General features: G+C 39.8%; 1 protein-coding gene across 2 annotated transcripts in view; it reads right to left on the bottom strand.

The window, feature by feature from the left end:
* SELP (selectin P) overlaps positions 1-17,233 on the bottom strand; it is a 44,027-nt gene that overhangs the window by 9,415 nt on the left and 17,379 nt on the right. Inside the window, exons 7-13 of one of the 2 annotated variants that reach the window (XM_032291439.1) lie at positions 16,567-16,752; positions 14,627-14,812; positions 12,084-12,269; positions 8,627-8,812; positions 2,413-2,598; positions 1,321-1,530; positions 93-278 (exon numbers count right to left, since the gene is read on the bottom strand). In XM_032291439.1, coding sequence (XP_032147330.1) covers positions 93-278; positions 1,321-1,530; positions 2,413-2,598; positions 8,627-8,812; positions 12,084-12,269; positions 14,627-14,812; positions 16,567-16,752 — 1,326 coding nt within the window. The remainder of the gene's footprint in view (positions 1-92; positions 279-1,320; positions 1,531-2,412; positions 2,599-8,626; positions 8,813-12,083; positions 12,270-14,626; positions 14,813-16,566; positions 16,753-17,233) is intronic. The other variant, XM_032291440.1, reaches the window with a different exon arrangement.

Below are 17,233 nucleotides of genomic sequence, written 5' to 3'. Positions count from 1 at the left end.
GCAAGACCACTGTGAGAAAGACACAGAGAAGAGACCCTGATTTTGTTATTTTCCACATCAAAGTGACTTCTTGACCCACACGAAAATTGTACCTTGGCAGGTTGGCATGGTAGTTGACCAGTGACCATTCTCCTGGCATGCTGTTTGTGCTGAGCCATTAAGTAACTGGCCCTTTAGACAATGGAAAGAACAGATTGATCCATAGCTGAAGTTTCCCCAGAGGTTGGAGCAGTTCATCACTATTGGCGTATTGACCTGTAATTCTGAGCATTTCACAGCTGCAGAAAAGAAAGAATGCAAGAAAAACACACTGAAGGCAAAAGAAATTATGGTTTCTTTTGTAACCTAACATTGCCAATAGATGAGGCAGAATATAAAAGGTCATAAAGGATATGAGCCATTTCCAATATTCACAGTAGCTCTTTCAACAGCACATATATGAAAATATTCTCCCAAAGGGTGATAGCCAAAGAACCATGATGGAAAGATGGACACGTAGTAGCATCCAATAAATACCTGCTAATGCGTTGATAAATCTTGCCTTCAAATATACTATTTAAAAATTTTTAGTTCTTAAAAATACTATTGTTCTAAATGTTATTACTACATTTGTGATCAACTGGCATGTCAGTATGTGTATATTAAAATACGTCGCAAGTGTTCAGCATATCGGGAAGCTGTAAGTTTGAAAGAAGTAGATTGACATCCTCCTTAAACTACTTATTTGGGAAACTTCAGGTTATTCTTTCTAATTTATGGATAGGAAATTAAAGGTCAGGAAATTAGATATAATTCAAATAAATGTTATTAATCAGTAGTGACATTTGCAAAGCACTGTGCTATGTTTTGTGAGGGATACAAAAATGAAAGAAACATAGGGCTCAATGCTTTATGTACAGGTTGATAGCTCTTCAGAAAATACCATGTATGGCTTAACTTTTTTTTTTAGGCTCAAATTATTATGAAAATATGGGATGTTTATACTGTCACATAATTTGCAACCTCTAATTTGCCAATTTCTATAGCAGGTTTTATGTTTAATATACCTATTATGCTAACACATCTTGGACATCTGCAAATGTTTCTTCCTTTAAGTCTCTGAGTACTTGTGTATTAGCTTTAGCTTGTGACGTGAGGAAGGGCAGAAGTGATGTGCCTGTGACGCATTACTTCTAATTGGGATTGTTGTGGATGTCACAGGGGAGCTGACACTTGCATTAGTGGTTGTGGTTGGGTGACACTTCAACAGACAAGCACAATGGCTAGCTTGAGTGCCTGCAGGAAGGCAGCATCAGAACTGCCGGTTCTTTTGCACCTTACCTCTGCATTCTGGAGTTACTGCTGTCCATTGTCCTGAAGGTCTGCAGCTAAGAGTGCTATCTCCTATGAGTGTGAATCCAGCGTTACATCCAAAGTAACAAGTGGTATTAAAACCAAAGGTTCCCAGACGATGCCTACAGAACATGGTTCCCTGCCCAGGAGTGGTGAGGGCTGGGCATTGCACCTCTGGAGTAGAAACTGATGCTATGCCTGTTGTGAGAAAATATTTCAATTCAGAGAGCTTCCAATTAAAAGAAGTGTAACAGAGTTAAGGCTGATGTGGAATAACTGCTTTTCACTCCCTTCATAACAAGGGAGGCTCTACCAAGACCTATTTAAGGAAATTAAGAAAAACTAACAGTGTCAGAGATAGAAAACCGATGAGGAAAATTATTTAAAAGCATCCTTGAGGAGATGATTCTCCTGGCCGAAAGAAGAAATCAGAGGAGTCATGGTTATTGCTATATTAAAAAGAAGCAAAAAATGCTACAGAAATATAATAAATTCAGTAGAGAGCCAAATATACATGGTCTAACTGCCTGCCAAACCCTGCTTTATTGGAAAGTGGTATTGTCCTCTGGCTAAAGGTCAATGTGAGAGTTGAAATTTACTGCAATGATTGCTTTCTGTCTCAAAGTATTTCTCACATTTGAAAGGTCCCACCAGCTTTGTCATTAACTTGCCACATGGCAGGAAGATGATGATTGAACTCTCTATACCTCAATTCTCAGATTTGAAAAACTGGGCCAGTGACTCTACCCCAGTATTATCTCTTTCTCTCACCAATAAATTAATGGAGATCATTCAATTTGATCAAAAAATACTCTCAAAAACAGAAGCCATGAAACAAAATTCCTGCTTAAGAATCAATATACCTTTTATTCACAAACATAAAAATATCCTGTCACTCCTTAGACATTTTTAAATCCTTCAGCTATTTGCTAAATCCAAATAATAGTACAAATGAAGTAACTATTATTTCTTTAAATCTATGTACAATGATCTAGTTCACATATAAGAACCAGATGATCGTTTGTTGTTGTGGAATAAATTTCCAAAAGTAGAACTATCTCAGTAAGTATATATCATTACCTTTGCAGGTTGGTGGAGTAGCTGACCATCTTCCAGAAATTGTGCATTCCACATTATTAGGCCCCTCCAGCTTAAAGCCATTGTTACAAGAGAAATGGCAGGTTGAGCCAACATTGAACTCTCCACGAGTGTCAGAACAATCCAGGTTACCCTGCTCTGGGGCGAAGAGTTCTGGGCACTTGCTGGCTGGAGTATCAAATTAAGAGTGTCATAATCTCCAAGTTTATTCAGAAGTTCTGTGTTACGCAAAGTTCACTCATTTATCTGTTCAAAAACATTGATTAATCACGTATATTCCAGGTGTTTTGCTAGGCAGCATCATTCCACAACATAGAATATAGGTCATTTGCTGTGAAGGGCAGTGGGAGGATGGTGAGCTTACAGGCAGGAGTTTAGGTACAAGTCATGAACACAAGAAAGTCAAAGATTTAGGCAGCCACACTCAAGAACTTACAATGTCACCCTATTTTCTCTACACCCTGTGCTTCAGAGACCTCATAGCCTGCCACAGCTCCCGCTATCTCATTTGAATGATTTGAATGGGTGCCGTCCAGGATTTCACTCTACCCTTCCTCTTGCCTGAAACTACTTGCTCCTGTATATCATGCCATCTCTTCAAATTCAACACTCCTAAAACTGCAATGATTGCTTTCTGTCTCAAACTATTCCTTCCATTTTAATCCCCTTGCTAATTTTTTTGTTTACGTTATTGCATTTTAATATTGCCGATCCAGATAACATAGGAAAGCTCAAAACCTTCTGGTCAAGATAGATTAGTTCTTTGGAATTCCCTGAAGTGACTTTGTGTGTTATTGCTTCTGGTTCTTGGCCCACATTTCCCTGAGTATTTTTCCATTTTTGTGGGATAAAATCTCACCAGTCCTCCAGGATTTAACTCAATTTAACTTCTCTGAAGACTCTGCTGATCACCGCAGCCTGAACTCCTCCCCTCTGAATTCTTCAACTTTTTGTCTGAACTCATGTACTGTCATGTCACATGTCATACCCTCCCTCTTCTACTGGATGGAAAGTGTCTAAAATCCAAGAATCATCATCCTTGAGTCTTCCGTAATTCCCACCACAGGATCTCAAGAGGTGGTGCTCAGTAACAGCTTGCTAAGTGAATAAATAAGTGAATTTAATTTTTAATTCACAATTTTCCCCCAAAAGTGTTTTTACGAATTATTGCAGTTACATATTTTTTAGCATTATGCCTTTCTCCCCATTAGATTCTCTAACATAAGACTATTATTTATCAATAAATGTTGAGATGTTGACAAATGGAGTAACTATTATTTCTTTAAATCTAAGGGTATTCTGAAGGCAATACCTTGGTCAGGTAAGTCTTATTTTACTTAGCTAGTTTGATTTTTACGAACCTCTTCAAGTCCTATGTGCTGCCTCATGGAAAGCTGATGTACAGTATTTGTTTTTTATATACTGGCCCATGTATTTTTCAGTAACAAGCTATTCATTGAAGGATTATGGATTCCTATTGCATGAATCCATTCAAATAGCCAGAGTAACATAGTGAATTTCAGTTCAGTACTCTCAAATTGTTGAGTAATTAACAACTTCATATCTGACACATCAAGTCAATTTACCAAAAATTTTTGAAACATGTCTACTGGTGTAAGGCCTAGACATGAAATCATCTGTGAACATTTTCACAAAAACAATTTTTTCATAATCTCCCAAAATTACAACTTTAAACTGAAGAATATGTATAATGTCAGCTGCATGAAAGCAGGAACCTTGTTAGTCTTTGAACACTGTATTCCAGAGAACAGGGTCTGACATGCAGTAGGGGTTCTACAAATACTTACTAAATGAATGAATATAGTAATCGTGACAATTTAATTTAAATGGATTCTAAAATGTATTCCTATCTGGTTTGAAAAGAAACAAGAGGAATTACTGCTTTTAAAAATTCACTGAAGGGGGCCCTAGTATAAAATGAGAATTACTACAGTATTAAATTCATTTGGGGGATAGTGCTTTGTTTTCAGTTTTGTCAGTCATGTTCAGCCAAGGTTACATATCTAGACTTTTGTATTTATAAAAGTCTCTGAACCCTCTCAGGTAAAAATTAACCTTGACCCTTACATACTAAGAATTTGCTTCTGGATCATGTAAAAAAGCGGGTTTTCCTGTTTGAGGGGCAGCCTTGATGAGTTACATGGAAGCCTAACTCAGATCTGGCATGTGGTGGGCACTCAGCAAACATAGGATTAATGACATTTGTAGAGTTATCAAGAATGCTGCTGGAGTGGAGATTAGTGCAGATGCAGAGGAAAAGACTCACACCCAGGAATGACCTTTGTGCATAACTTTGAGAAGTGGTTATATTCTTGAGCCTACTCTAAAATTTTGGGGAAAAGTCCTGAATAATTACAAAAATAGAAAACAGATAAGGGCTGCATTTATTGCATGCTTAATACTCTATTTTCACTGACTACCAAGGCCGTTCTGACACATACAGGTCTCCATGCTGTTTTCCTATAGTCCATCGAGTAGATATACATGATTGTATCTGAGTTCATAAACATATTGATTGATATTATTTCAGATAGATTTAGTAAATTCTCTGTTTCCTTTTATTATATCATTTTACTTCAGTTTGATAGAATTTCCTCAATAATTTTCTGGAAAGAAGAATTAGTATAAATAATAAATGTAACTGAGTTGACTGTTGTAAACTCAAACTCTACAAATAAAACTAGGAAGCCCCATGGAGTCAGAGAAATGTGGGGGGGATGAAGGAAAAAATGGAGAGCTGGGCCAGAGCTTTAAGAGGCACCAGTTCACCAGTCAGCTGGGCCAGACCTTTAGGGGGCACCAGTTCACCATGTTTTAGGACACGGGTAAGCAGGCACATGGCAGAAGAGCAGAGTCGAGGTTGGAACTTGGAACCAGGACCCCTCCTCCCCACACAATGAAAATAGACATTAAGAGTTGCGTTCAGCAGCCAAACATGGTCGCCAGAGGGTCAATGACAGTGTTCAGGGATTAGGAACTCAGCAGTCTTTATCATGAAAGTGGTTCAATAGGCAGGGACAGGAAGGACACAGAAACTACGTACAAACAGTCCAGCCTGCAGTTGGTACAAGAACCTCAAGCACTGCTTCGGTTTATGGAAAGGACTTCAGGTCCTGAAGGGCAAAGACAGAGGCAAGGCTGAAAAATAATAGACCCTCTGTATTCAAGGGCTCTGCATCTATGGATTCGACTAATCGTGGATCAAACATATTCAGGAAAAAATAAATTCTATAAAGTTCTGAGAAGCAAAACTTGAATTTGACATGCACTGGGTGTGTTGAGTCCACACAGATGAAGTGATATGTAGGCTTTGCATTAGGTATTCTAAGTAATCTAGAGATGATTTAAAAGTATAAGGGAGGATGTATGTAGGCTATATGCAAATATTATGCCATTTTATGTAAGTGAATTGAGCATCTGAGGATTCTGGTACCTGCAGGGTGTCCTGGAACCAATTCCCTCTGCAGATACTGAGGAAGAACTAAGCAGAGGCCACATCTCAGAGGGCCCAGGAAACTGGCATTCTAACTAAAGTAGAAATATCTGTAGAACCATCCCCCAAAACAAAATCTCACATTGCAATCTGAAGAGACAGCTTGAGATCTCCACCTGCCACACTGCCTCTGCTTACTCAGAGGCTCCTGAGTCCATCTGACATACCCTAGAACGCTGCAAAACACTATGTGAAAACTGGGGTTCTAGAGGGCAGTGCTGAGGGTGAAAAATTAATGGGTTCAGGCATATGGGAAAAGAAGGGGAACCATTTGCCTAAATTTAGAGCATAAATCTGGAGAATGAAGTAGAAACCCAAGTGAGAAAACCAGCACTCAAGATCAGAATCAGTCAAGGCTGATAATTCTCAGAGTGATAGTGGGTTGAAGCTGCTGTTCATGGTCAGAGTTGGGTCTGGACAGTGAGTAGGGACTGGGCCTGCAAGGCAGGAGGGAAATGCCTCCTCCTGCCGAGAAAAGACGGCTGGAAAGGAGTGAGGGAAGCAAGAGCTACAGATCTAGCAGCCATGTTGGTTGCATACATGATTTGAAATGTGAATGAGATTTTTAAAGTTTTTTTTTATTCTTTAGCCTAAAAATCTGGGAAAACAGAATTTATGATAAATGTCAATGGAACAGATGAATAAGAGTGAAGAATAAATGAATGAGTGACAAAGCACAAGCCCAAATGCTATCTATCCCACATAAATGTTCTGGAATTCTCAGGGAACTTGTAGTACATCTTTTTGACAGCAGATGGTAGCATTTTATGTCTTTTACCCTACAGAGTTCTTGGCCAGAGAAGCGACCTCAAAGATGGTCTTATCCACTCCTCTCCTTTGGGAATTGAGAAAACAGGAGGCTAAGGGTGTGACAAGACTTTGCTAACAGCACATGACTTGGAGAGAGAGCAATACAAGTCTTTGGATATTAATCTAGTGTTCATTCCACAAGAAGGAATAAATAATATTATAGCTGTTTTTATATTAACACTAGTAGATTTCTACCAACGTATTCTCTCATCTGATCACCAGGCACTGCCATTTCTGAAGTTCATTTAGCAGTTACAGCTGCAATCTGTGGAGTGGAAAACAGTAAATTCACAAGTGACTTACGCAGGGTTCAGAAGCCCTGCCACTGGGTGATAGTGCAGTTCAGTGGTCAAAACACTAGCCCTGTAATCAGAGTAGGCCTGGGTTTGCATCCTGTCTCCATACTTCTAGCCATTGACGTTTGTGAGCTGCTTAACCTCACAAAGCCTCGGTTTCTTCACCTTTAAAATGGTCATAGTAATAATCAACTTAAGGGTTTCTTTATGTGGATTGAATGTGATGATGCTTATGAAATAGGTGGCACTACATTAAGCAATAACTATTGGCAATTATTGCTGGTCTCATTATTACTAAGTCTACACTGAACAATACATTAGAACAAGGGTACCTTTTGCAACTAAACAGGAGCCATGAATTAATTAATTCAGTGCACTTCTATTTTAGAACTTAAAATATACTAGATACTTTGCCAGCCAGGTGTCTCAGGAGAGTTAAAGACAGATAAGATCTGGCCCCTGTCTTTGAGAATTCTACTAATTTACCAAAGCTTGTGTTTGAGTAAATTTTACTGGTAAATGATCAGCTTCAATTCAACAGATATTTGTCACACATCCATTTATATTCTGCCTAGCTGCTGCAGGGGGTATAAAGATAAAGAAGGCAGCCAGGCGCAGCGGCTCATGCCTGTAGTCCCAACACTTTGGGGTCCAAGGTGGGTGAATCACCTGAGGCTAGGAGTTCGAGACCAGCCTGGCCAACATTTTTTTCAAAAAAAAAAAAAAAAGAGAGAGAGAGATGAAGAAGGCACAGCTCCTACAGCTCCTGCCTTCAAGAAGGTTCTATTCCATATAGAACTATAGAAGTGGAGAGAGGAGGGAAGTACACACGTAGTCATGCTAAGGTTAACTCTTACCCATCCCTGAATAAGTTCAGTGGCTGGAATTTAGTAGGTGCTCAGTTGAAGGTGAGCATAGGAATGAAAAAAATGAAGAATGTAGCTGAAAAAGACTCTGTAAGGAAGTAAAACTTTCAGTGACATAGAGCTGAGCCTTTTCACTTACTGATAGCGTGACCCTGGATTTGTTGTTTAACCTCTTTAAGCATGCGTCTCTTCCTTATCTGTAAAATGAGATGATACTGCCTTTCCTCATTATTTTAGAATTGTGGTAAACAGAAATGCTATAATGACATGAAAGCACTTCCTGAAACTGTGCCATTTTTTTTTTTTTTTTTTTTGAGACGGAGTCTTGCTTTGTCACCAGGCTGAAGTACAGTGGCGCAATCTCAGCTCACTGCAACCTCTGATTCCTGGGTTCAAGTGATTCTTCTGCCTCAGCCTCCCGAGTAGCTCAGAGACTACTGGTCTGTGCCACCATGCCCAGCTAATTTTTGTATTTTTAGTAGAGACAGGGTTTCACCATATTGGCCAGGATGGTTCTCGAAACTGTGCAATATTTAACTAAAGCTATTAAAATATTATTTAAAGAGGGAGAAATTTTTGATCTAGATTACCATGGTTGTGGAGAGTGTTATTTGTTTCAGCTCAAGAATACTTTTATATAAATCACTGATGATTCTCCATTCTCTGATGTCATCTTAAAGCCACAAGAAAGGACAGGCCCACAAGCCTACCTTCACACGTTGGTGGGGAGTCTGTCCAGTGTCCCAATGGAGTACAATCCAATCTTTCTGGCCCAGACAAAGAAAATCCCTCATCACACATGAATTGACAGGTGGATTTATAACTGGAACGTCCAAGAGGTTGAACACAGGTCATTGTTCCATTCTGAGGGCTTAGCAAAGGTGTGCAGGGAATGGCTATCATAGGCATGCAGAGGAGAAAAGAAGAGATCATTTTATAATTCAGCAACCTGAACTCTGTAACTGTGTGTGTGTGTGTGTGTCCTTAATATACAGGATGGCATTTGGCTAAAACTGTTTGAATTTCATGACGCTTTATCACCAGTTAGAGGTTCTAGAGGTATAAAATAGCAGCAGCTTACAGTTGATTGACATCCTGAAGCGCTCAATCACAAACAGCTTTAGAGGTGATTTTTAAAGGAAGGTGGTGCTCTGTTTCGAAAGATAGTGATGCAATTCATTTTGGTTGCTTCTGGACAGGAGTAGAAGTGGTTGCTTCCTTGATACCTTCTTCAGAAACACCCTAATGGCCTTACCAGAAAACAATTACAAGTGACTGGAAACACAGAAATGGAGGAAAATACGTTCTTCCTCCTTTCCCAACAAAGTGGTGGAATCTGGGTCCAAATTTTGGCTCTGTTACTTACTAGCAAGCTATCTCTAGGCTAACCTTTCTGAGCCTCAGTTACTTCACCTTTGAAATGGGAAAATGTATAATCTTTGCCTGTAGCAATCCTTAGTTATATACATTAATTAAATCAAATGTAAAAATTAAATTTAAAATAAAATTTAAAAATCATGGACATACAGTAGATATATAATGTAATTGGCTTTTTGCAAGTGCTAATTTGTACCTCCTCCCAATACTATTGTCCTATGTTGGCCAGCCACAAATGACTCTACTTGTTCACTTTCAAAAAAACAGTTAAATTAGGTCTCATAGTTCTTTGCCAAAGTTTATGCACATACAGTTTGAGGTACTAGAGGACTTGCTTGGATTGGAGGTCATGCTCTGTGACTTTTGGTAAGTCACTTAACCTCTCTGAGTCTCAATAGCTCCACCTTTAAAATAGGAAGATGGCATCACATAGCTCCCAGGATTTTTACTAGAGTCAACAATAAAAGCACTGTATGAAAATGTTTTTATTTTTTAACTTTTAGGTTCAGGCATACATGTACATGTGCAAATGTTAATAGCTGTCAAAATGTTCCTCAACCAGTGATTGAAACAATAAAGCCCAGATTCAATGTGTTGACATTAAAAAGTGAAGACTAAGTGAACACATGCTTTAGGGTATTTCTCCCTCACTATTTGACCTGGTTGAGCTGTGTATGATCTTATACCAGAGACAGCTGGGGTATGGCTGTACTAGGATCATTTGTCAGCCACTGACTTAAATGCCATGAGGTTTCAAGAACACTTTCTATACCTTTCTCTTCCCTTCATTCCTTCCTCTCTCCAGCTACATTCCTTTTAATGTGATCAACTTGTCCGAAGATCTGGTTCTTTTTTGCCACTTGAAAAGTCTTTCTATAGTAAGTGTGTATGTGCGGCTGGAGAGGACACAATTCAAAAAGCCTGTAAACCACAAGGACCACTGGGGGAAAGGGTGTGGGTGAGGACGTTGGTGCCATAGAGCCCATATTCAGCTCTTTTGTGGCTTTGCCTTCTGATATCAGGGGTAGGTGTGGAGGGGTGGGGGGGACATTAAAAAGGGAAATGTCTGATAACACTCTCTCAGAAGCATTACAACAGCTAGTGGATTGCACACCGGATGGTACCTTCCTGCCCAGCCCACATTTGGGTATTTCACTTGATGTGCACCCAGTAACAAGAGGAGAAAGTTTAGAGTAAACAAAGAACTAAAAGCAGAAGGGAACTGGAAGGTCACAGGAAGCCGTGGTGAGTGGCAACCTCCTTGCTGTGAAACACCCAGAGGTAGGACAGTATGGAGCAATGAACTGTAATCTGTGCCCTGCACCGCCCAGGCTTGCCTAGAAGAGTTTGGATCACTGTGATCACTGTCCTCAGGGATGCCTAGTACTTCCCACAACTTCCCTAAAGTCGTATGAACTTTGTGATATATTCAGGCTTCAACATAGCCAGTATGAGCACTTAAGGGGCAAGGTCACAGCCCCACCCTGTGCTCTCTAGACCCAGCTCTGAAGGTGCACCCAACCCTAAATCCAGAGGCTTGTCATCCTCTCTGGTGCCTGGGGATGAAGGACATTCAATTCTGCTGTTTGCTCACTCATTTGTTCATTCATTAATTTACTGCTGACCTAGATTAACAATGGTGTCTGTCTGTGTGTGTGTGTGTACATGTGTTTGTGCTTTTGTGTGACCTGAAAAGCAAGTGGTTTCCTTTTCGTGGAAAAAAAAAAAAAAAAAAGTATCTGCCTGCTTTCACTCAAATGTTGCAAGTCTATACAAAGTGAAAGATATGGCAAAGAATGTAGAAATAGCTACATTCTTTTACCCACTTAACTTTATTGTTATAATTGTATATACATCATAAAAATATTAATTGCATAGGGAGAAAAGCAGATGGAAAAAATATTGGAAAAATTCATACCAGAAGGCTAACAGTGTCTATTTTAGGGTAGGATTATTTAAGATGATATTCTTTCATTTCATTTTCATAAACGAAAATCTTGCTTTTAAAAAGCAGCATTTTTTTAACAAATTAACTAAGGAGTTGGATATGCTGAGGGAGAAAAAGACTGGGGAATATAAAAAATATACATCTATCCTTCAATTCACAAACATGGATGACTAGTACCAGTTCCAGTTCATAGAAGATGTGGACAGAACACACCGGCTTTTCAAGTATCAAGTACAATGCAGATAGAATGTTTACACTGAATCTGCACATTTCTTTCTTCTGAGAATCCTGTAACCTCCAGGACATAGACTAGTTTTTCTCTTTTTTCTATCACTCTTCACTTTAATTTAAGTATATTTCTCCAATTTTATACAGATCTTGGAGTGTTTGCAACTGGGTAGCTGTAAGTTCTGCCTCTCCTATTTTACCATTATACCCTTAAATTCCTAGAAGTGCCAGACCAGCTTTGGGACAACCACACTGAAGCAATTTTTTTCCCACATGGTCTTCTTTCCAGATACTACTTTTGGCCAGGTGAGAAGAGTTTACCTGGTTTGTGACAGGAACCTTCAGGTCTGGGTAAAGACCCTGATAAGGAGTTAGCAAGGCCATGCCCTACTGCCTGTGATTGGACATCCTGACACTTATGTTATCTGCCTAGCCCCTGGAGGCATTTGTATTTGGGACCTTTGGGTTACAGGACAAGATGATGAGTGAGAGTATTAATCATTTTTCCAGTCTTTTTCAAGGTGGATCTTATATAGTTGCCACCTCTAAAATCCAGCCTTTAAAAATATTGCCTACAATGTATTTCCAAGATGTTAGAAAGAGTATACTCTTACCTTGGCATTCCGGAGCAACAGAACTCCAGTTTCCAGTAGCCAAGCACTCTAGCACACTTGCTCCCACCAGGAGCAAGCCTTCATTGCAGGTGAAGCTGCAGACTGACTGGTACCTAAAGGCACCAAAGGGGTGGGAGCAGTTCATCTGGGCCTCATTTTGAACTGGGAGATCCTGGCACTGCAAAGCTAAGGGGTGAGGAAGTAAGGAATAAAGAAACAGTAATACACATGTTCTCATTGATTTTGAGCTGTTAACTTTCTAGTGTCAAGAACAGGGTTTCCTGTTTATTTATTTATTATTGGGTTTATTTAACATAGAAGATGAGAAAAAGTATCATTTAATTATAATGGCACATGAAGGATTTTATTAGGAAATGCTAAACCATTACTGAGCATCTTGGCAACATGTATCAATAACTTTTAAGCTATCATACTTTTGGACCCAAGAATTTATGCTAAGTATGTAATAGAGATGCATGCCAAAAAAAATCTATGCAGAGATTTTTATCAAGACATTATTTGTAAGAGTGGAATATTGAAAAATGCCATTAATTTGGGGTGGAAAATTGATTATGGTGGATCCATGAAAAGAATGTTAAAGGTCACTAAAAAGAATATATTGGAAAGATATGGGAGGGGTCTCAATGTATGATGTTAAATAAAAAAGCAGAATAAAAATTATAATGTATACCATGATCTCAAAGATGTAAAATAGATAATCATATATGAAGAGAGCACATGTATTCTATGTGTTGTCTCTTCTCATCTTTAAAATGGTAGTAATAATTATAACTACTCATACAGTTAGACTGAGATCATAGAAAGTGCTTAATAAACATTAGCTGCTATTATTAATAGCAGTGGTAATAGTAGCAGTGATAGTAATAGGTAGCAATAATATTAAGGCCATGTATCAGATGCAGACCTTGAGCTCAGGAGTGAAAAACACTCAGAAGGCCTGTGAAGGGAGTTACTGAGACCACATCTTTGGATACTTACGAGAATATCCAACTATCTTTTCTTGATTAGACATTTGCCTTCCTGGGGACAAGAACTGCTTGAATAATTCCTTATGATCCCTTTTAAGTGTGTCAAAGAGCTCATTGCATCTTCTTCTCCCCGACGACATATATAATACATTCCGTAACTCAGACTAGGTTTCAACATCATGGTGTATAGCCATCTATTCCATTGCCTTCTTCTTCTTCTTTTTTTTTTTCAGCTTTTCAATTTTCAATTTTTTTATTATAATAAAATTTACATAACACGAAATTTAATTTGCCATTTACCATGTCACCAATATTATGTGTATAGCTCAGTGGTATTAAATACATTCATATTATTGTGCCACCATCACCATTATCCATCTCCAAAACCCTTTTCACCATTTCAAACTGAAACTCAATATCTATTAAACCATGACTCCCTATATCCCTCTCCCCCAGCTCCCAGCCCTTGGCAACCACCATTCTACTTTCTGTCTCTATGACTTTGACTACTAAAAGTTCCCCATATGAGTAGAATCATACAGTGTTTGTCCTTTTGTAATGAGTATTTCCCTTAGCATAATGTCTTCAAGTTCGTTCATGTTTGTAGCATATGTCAGAATTTCTTTCCTTTTAAAGACTGAATAATATTGTAAGTATGTGGAGTATTTTTTTATGTATCCATTCATCCATTGATGGGCACTTAGGTTGCTTCCACATTTTAATGGTTGTGATTAATGCTGCTATGAACATGGTGCACAAAGATCTCAAGACCTGCTTTCAAACCACTGCCTCATTTTAAAGCCAGGGTATACTTAGACCCAGGGGAGTCACATAAATTTCTCAGAGATCTCAGTAAATGCAAACACAAAATGCCAGTATTACACTTCTGGAACATGACTTGTGTGTGAGGTACCCCTTGTAAAAAAATAACAATCCTAGTGAAACACGCTACCCCCACATGAGTGCCTTAGTATAAGTGCAAAATATTAGAAACCTACCATATTGAAAGAGGATCCTTTTGTCAAATCAGACCACAGACATATGAGTTATAAAGTAATATATCATCATCATCATCATTTTCCCTATAAAGCTCATAAGAGTTTTAAAGTTGCTTTTACACACATTAATGCACAGCTACTAGTGAGGCAGGTAGGTAAGGCAGATAATAGTAGCCCCATTTTACAGAAGATACTGAGCCTCAGAGAGTCTAAAAGCTTAAAGACAGGAAGTGACAAGACTGAACTAAACACCTTGTCCATTACCCTTCCCACCTACATGATTTCTTCCCCCAAGCCCCATCTTCTTCGTTCCAGTGTACCCTATACGTGTCCATCAGTGCATTTCTCGCCTTGACAATACTATAGTGGACATGTTGTGTCTATGACTGGCTTCTCTCATCATGTCATCTCATCCCTGGTCCCAAGTACAAAGGGTACAGCACATAGTAGGTTCTTAGTGAAGTCTGATGAAGAAAGGCATGCAAATGCTCAGGGCAGATGCTGATGCCTCTACTGAGCTGAGCCACACAGAAAAGCATTACCACTCTCACAGTACCTTGACAGACTGGGGCTGGCGCCGTCCACTGTCCCAAGTTATCACACCGAACTATGTCAGCCCCTCTCAGCCTGAAACCTTCAGCACAGCGGAAGCTACAGTTGGTATCATACTGAAATGCTCTCAAGGACGAAGAGCAATCCATGCTTCCGTGGACAGGACTCTCCAGTGGCTCACATGAAATGGCTAAGTGGAAAAGGTACCTTTTAAAGCCAGATAATGGAAGGTCCAGGTTCTTCATCAGAAAAAAATCCTGGATGCTACACCTCTCCTATCCACATTGTCGATTTATTCGGAACCCTAAATCTTTCATTTTCCAAAAGCGAGACTGCCTGGAACACCTTCCCATGCCCCTCTTTGCCTGACTCACTTTCACCTGCCCTTCAAGCCTTGGTTTAGACTGATCTTTCCTTAGGAAGCCCTCCCTTCCCACCTTAACTAAGGGTAGGGGCCCCTGCAATGGGCTCCCATAGCCTCTGTTCTTGTGCTGTTCATACATGATTGTCATTCTTCCCCATTATACCATGGTCTCCTGGAGGTTGGGCTCAGTCATTCATAGTTTTATTCCAGAGCTGAGCAGAGTGTTTTGTACATTGAAAGCGCTCGTTAAATATTGACATGATCTGTAAAATTGAATCTGGAAAGAGTATGTATAGGAAAATGCTGGACTCACAGGGAAAAAAGGCTGGACTAATAGCTTATTGTTGACACCTAATCCTATAAAATGATTCTGACTGGGCTTTGTCTCTAGAACACAGGATGTCATCCTAATCAGACTTCAATTGCCAAGTGAGTGCAGCCAAAGTGAATTCCTCAGCACAATTAAGCCCTGAGTGACCTCAGTTCTGTTAAAGATTGGTTTCCTCATCCTTGATAAAGGATTTCCTCTTCCTTGATAAAGCATTTCATCTCCAGGCTAATCCCGAGGTTTTTCAGATTCTAAAGACCACCTCTTTGCTCTGGGCTTTCACCTCTAGTTTTTACAGAATCAAGGCATTTAAGAACCAAAAATCCAGCTGGGTACAGTGACTTGTGCCTATAATCCCAGCCCTTTGGGAGGCTGATGTGGGTGGATCACTTGAAGTCAGGAGTTTGAGACCAGACTGGCCAAACATGGTGAAACCCTAGTCTCTATTAAAAATGCAAAACTTAACCTGTAATCCCAGCTACTCAGAAGGCTGAGGCAGGAGAATCGCTTGAACCTGGGAGACAGAGGTTGCAGTGAGCTGAGATCGTGCCACTGTAGTTCAGCCTGGGCAACAGAGTGAGACTTTATTTCAAAAAACAAAAAAAATCCTCTAGTGCTTTTCTCTTACCTTATAAGCAAGAAAAGTAAGGTTCAGAAGTGTTAAGTGACATCCCTAAAGTCTCATAGCTAAATAGTAGCAGGGCTGGGCCGTTATCTAGGTCTGAGAATTCACTAATCCATCTTAAATTTCCTATTATCCCATTACCACTGTCTGCCTTATAAACTGAGGGTGGAAAAAATTGCACAGAATTCAGTTTGGTGGTATTATGTAATTGCCTGGGATTGTATCACACACTCTTTCAGTGCAGTGTTCCTTTCTTTGTCAAAGACTACCCTCAAAGACTACATGGGGAATCACTCTCTTTAGCCACTTTAGCCACTGCCCCCAACTCCCTCTCAAGTATAGGACATGGCCCTATACCTCAGATATGTCAGTAGAGCAGAAGCTCCATGCTGGGTACTTTACACATGCTATTTAATTGTATGCTTTTTATGTACTTAATCCTCACAAGCACCTTGGAATTCTTAGCTCCGTTTCACAGATGAGAAAACCATGGTCCCTGGAGGTTGACCAGCTTGCTCTAGTGCAAGAACTTAGAGGAGATCACGATGGCACTAAGAGCCCTTAGCTTCTCTACCATGACATGACTCCTTCTTGGACAAAATGGAGGTTGCTAACGAAAAATCCTACCCTCACAGGTTGGCAAGGGTGCAGACCACTGTCCAGAGCCAATGCAGTGGAGCATGTCCAAGCCCCTGACTCTGTAGCCAGGTTGACACTCAAATTTACAGCTGGAGCCATATGCAAAAGCAGCAAGTGGATGAACACAGTCCATGGTTCCTTCGCTGGGGGCTTCCAGGTGCTGACACTGCATAGCTGGAGAGAATAACCAAGGACAAAGAGAAAGGTACTGAGGAAGGAGAAAGCCACAGATGGAGAGCAATAGGGGAACCACCTCTGAAATGGAGGTGAAGCTAGCAAGACGTAAAGGTCAAGAGACCCTAATGATGTTCGTCCAGACTTGGGTTACCAGTTCCCAGGGTGATCTCAGTCTGTAAGAAACAAAGATCCTCCAAGCTGTATTCTTAATGTCCTCTCTTCCCTATACTTCTATAAACCTGTCCCAATCGGTCTTCTAATGTCCACTTGTAGATGTAGAGGCTACCCTTTCTGATCTTATGTGGAAATTATGAATGAGGCCATTCTGAAACTGCCTGTCGGTTGTGAGTTTTGTGAAAGAAAGGAATTTTTTTCTTCTCTTATCTCAGATATACCCAATCTAGCTAAATGGCGGGTAGAAAGAGAATTAAATTTTGGCAATGCAGGCCAGTTTCTCCATAAGCTGGTCAGTTTCATC

The sequence above is a fragment of the Sapajus apella genome, unplaced genomic scaffold, assembly GCF_009761245.1.
Source record: "Sapajus apella isolate SASKATOON/1434 unplaced genomic scaffold, GSC_monkey_1.0 scaffold25, whole genome shotgun sequence".
Taxonomy (NCBI): Eukaryota; Metazoa; Chordata; class Mammalia; order Primates; family Cebidae; genus Sapajus; species Sapajus apella.
The sequence above is the reverse complement of the archived record's forward strand: the minus strand, read 5'-3'. Positions and strand labels throughout refer to the sequence as shown.